The 2,290-nt window shown below is 42.9% G+C and overlaps 1 protein-coding gene across 1 annotated transcript in view; it reads left to right on the forward strand.

Annotated features, from left to right (window-relative positions):
* The first annotated feature begins 529 nt into the window (after window positions 1-529).
* Window positions 530-2,290, forward strand: part of LOC126391636 (potassium voltage-gated channel subfamily G member 4-like) — a 21,076-nt gene continuing 19,315 nt past the window's right edge. Inside the window, exon 1 of the mRNA XM_050046521.1 lies at window positions 530-1,258. Within this exon, the coding sequence (XP_049902478.1) occupies window positions 530-1,258 (729 nt within the window). The remainder of the gene's footprint in view (window positions 1,259-2,290) is intronic.

The following is a 2,290-nucleotide window of genomic DNA, read 5'->3' on the forward strand; positions in this document are numbered from 1 at the left end:
CTAAAACCCCTCTGAAACCATAACAATGAAATAGAAGAAAACATCAACATAAAATTAAGGCTACCTAGGGGCAGTGGAAAAAGCTAACATGTTAACATTTTAATAGATGCAGAGCAACATTAGAATTATAGACTCTTATTTCTGGCCACCTGATGAATGTGGGTCCAATATTCACTCTCCTGGTAGCTCCTTATGTGCTAAATGCTCCACTATACTCTCCAGCTAGTCACTAACTTTTTCTGTCTGCTGTTTAGTACTAGACAAGTGGTGTATAGTGGGATTATTAGAGTTTATTTGTTAAAACCTACTGCTGCTGGAGATGGGGTTGCTGGGATTGTAAGATGATGACATGCTCCATAAAGCTTATTGAATGATCATAATAAATAAATGCAAGAAAAGATAAATACCGTAAGATACTCACCCAGAACCTTATATGAATTACCAATATATTTCATAATTTCAGATTTTTCTTCAAATCTCCATGCTTTGACTACGGTGCAGCCCTTCTGTCAAATACCAACCTACCACCATGGCCATTATCGGTGCTGGCTTTGATGACCACTCCTTCAGTAGTGAAGACAGTTATAGCCACGTCTTCACAGACACAAAAACTGCCACAGTCAAAGGCTTGTATTTTCAGCGTGCTCAGCTGCTCTGTGGGCCAGCATCGAGCCAGTACCTCGATCCCTCCCAGCAGGCCCTTATCAATGTGGGGGGCATCCGGTACGCCTTCCCCTGGACCACCCTGGAGGATTTCCCCCAGAGCCGTCTGAGTCGCCTGCGCTTCTGCACTTCTCTTAGGGAGGTAGCAGAGTTTTGTGATGACTATGACGAGCTGCGACATGAATTCTTCTTTGACCGTGACCCTTTAGCCTTTCGGGCCATACTGAACTTCCTGGCAAAAGGGAAGTTACGTTTGCTGCAGGATGTCTGCAATGTTGCCCTGCATGGTGAGCTGCTGTATTGGGGCATTGATGTTAGACATATGGAGCCCTGCTGCCGCCACCGGGTGATCTGCTCTGTGGAGGAGGTGGCCGAGCACCAGCGCAAGGAGGACGAGTGGCGGCAGAGAAGGAGGGCACTGAGGGCTCCCGTGGTAGAGGGCAGCCTGTTCCGCATGATTGGAGAGGCAGTGGAGAACCCTCATTCAGGTTTAGCAGGGAAAGTGTTTGCTTTTCTGTCTGTCGTGATGGTAGTGGTCACTGTGATCAGCTTGTGTATCAGCACCATGTCAGACCAACAACAAGAAGAAGCCATGGTATGTATGAATCAAAGTAATGCTGTGTACTGTATTGTAACTTTAAGTCCAAATATAGAGCACCACCCAAACTATTCTGAGCCTATTCTATCACGTTATGATTACTTAGTCAGTCTTGTTAATAAAATGATGAGCCCCAAAAATAAAGAAATAATATTAAACTTAATTTCCTTCTTTAAAATTTCAAATGGGATCACTTTACTGTCTGTATGAACCTACTGTTAAAATGAATAAAAAGTCTTTCAATTACATATTTATGATCAGACCTATGATCTATGAGCTTGCACTATAAATGGTTGTATTAACCTGTAGGTTTCCAAACTCTGCCTGGAAGTTATTTCAAAATTATTATGTTATTTGGCCAGCTGACATACTAAAATGCCCTTTGGATTATTACAGCTCAGTGTCACTATCACTAGTAGCCTAGTGTAAATCACTTGCATGCTATTTCTTGTGTCTACATGCTCATTCGTAGGCTATTGCATTTTTTTTTCTAGTTCAAGTTCAAGGTCTTTACTCTTATCATGTGCACAACTGTTAGAAAAGCAGCTGTTGGCAATGAATACCATACATATATACATATATATATATATATATATATATATATATATATACACATACATATGGAGGCAGGTCATGGACAAGCACGGTCAGTACGTGGAATCAAGAGTGAGTGCTGGAATGCCTTGCATGTAATCAAAGAACAATCTGGCAAAGAGTGTGTGTGCTGGAAAGGCTTATATAACAGGCTGATGGCTGATCAGCTGCAGCTGTGGAGGCAGGTGAGAGGAGTTGTCTTGATGAGGGGGGCGTGGCTGGCTAGCAGGGTGCAGGTAGCCTCGCGTCACCCAGCCTGGTTTCTATTCACTCTGAATTTTGTCTGGATTCTGGTTCCGGTCTAGAGAGCGGATCCGGAATTCACCAAATTCACCAAAGTAAAAGTGTTCACCAAAGTAAAACTTTAAATTCTGGCGCACCATCGATTTGGGGTGATGAGGGGTGTAAGAAAATCGATTAACTTAATGGCTTGGG

Source organism: Epinephelus moara, chromosome 6 (assembly GCF_006386435.1).
Source record: "Epinephelus moara isolate mb chromosome 6, YSFRI_EMoa_1.0, whole genome shotgun sequence".
In the NCBI taxonomy this organism is placed as follows: domain Eukaryota; kingdom Metazoa; phylum Chordata; class Actinopteri; order Perciformes; family Serranidae; genus Epinephelus; species Epinephelus moara.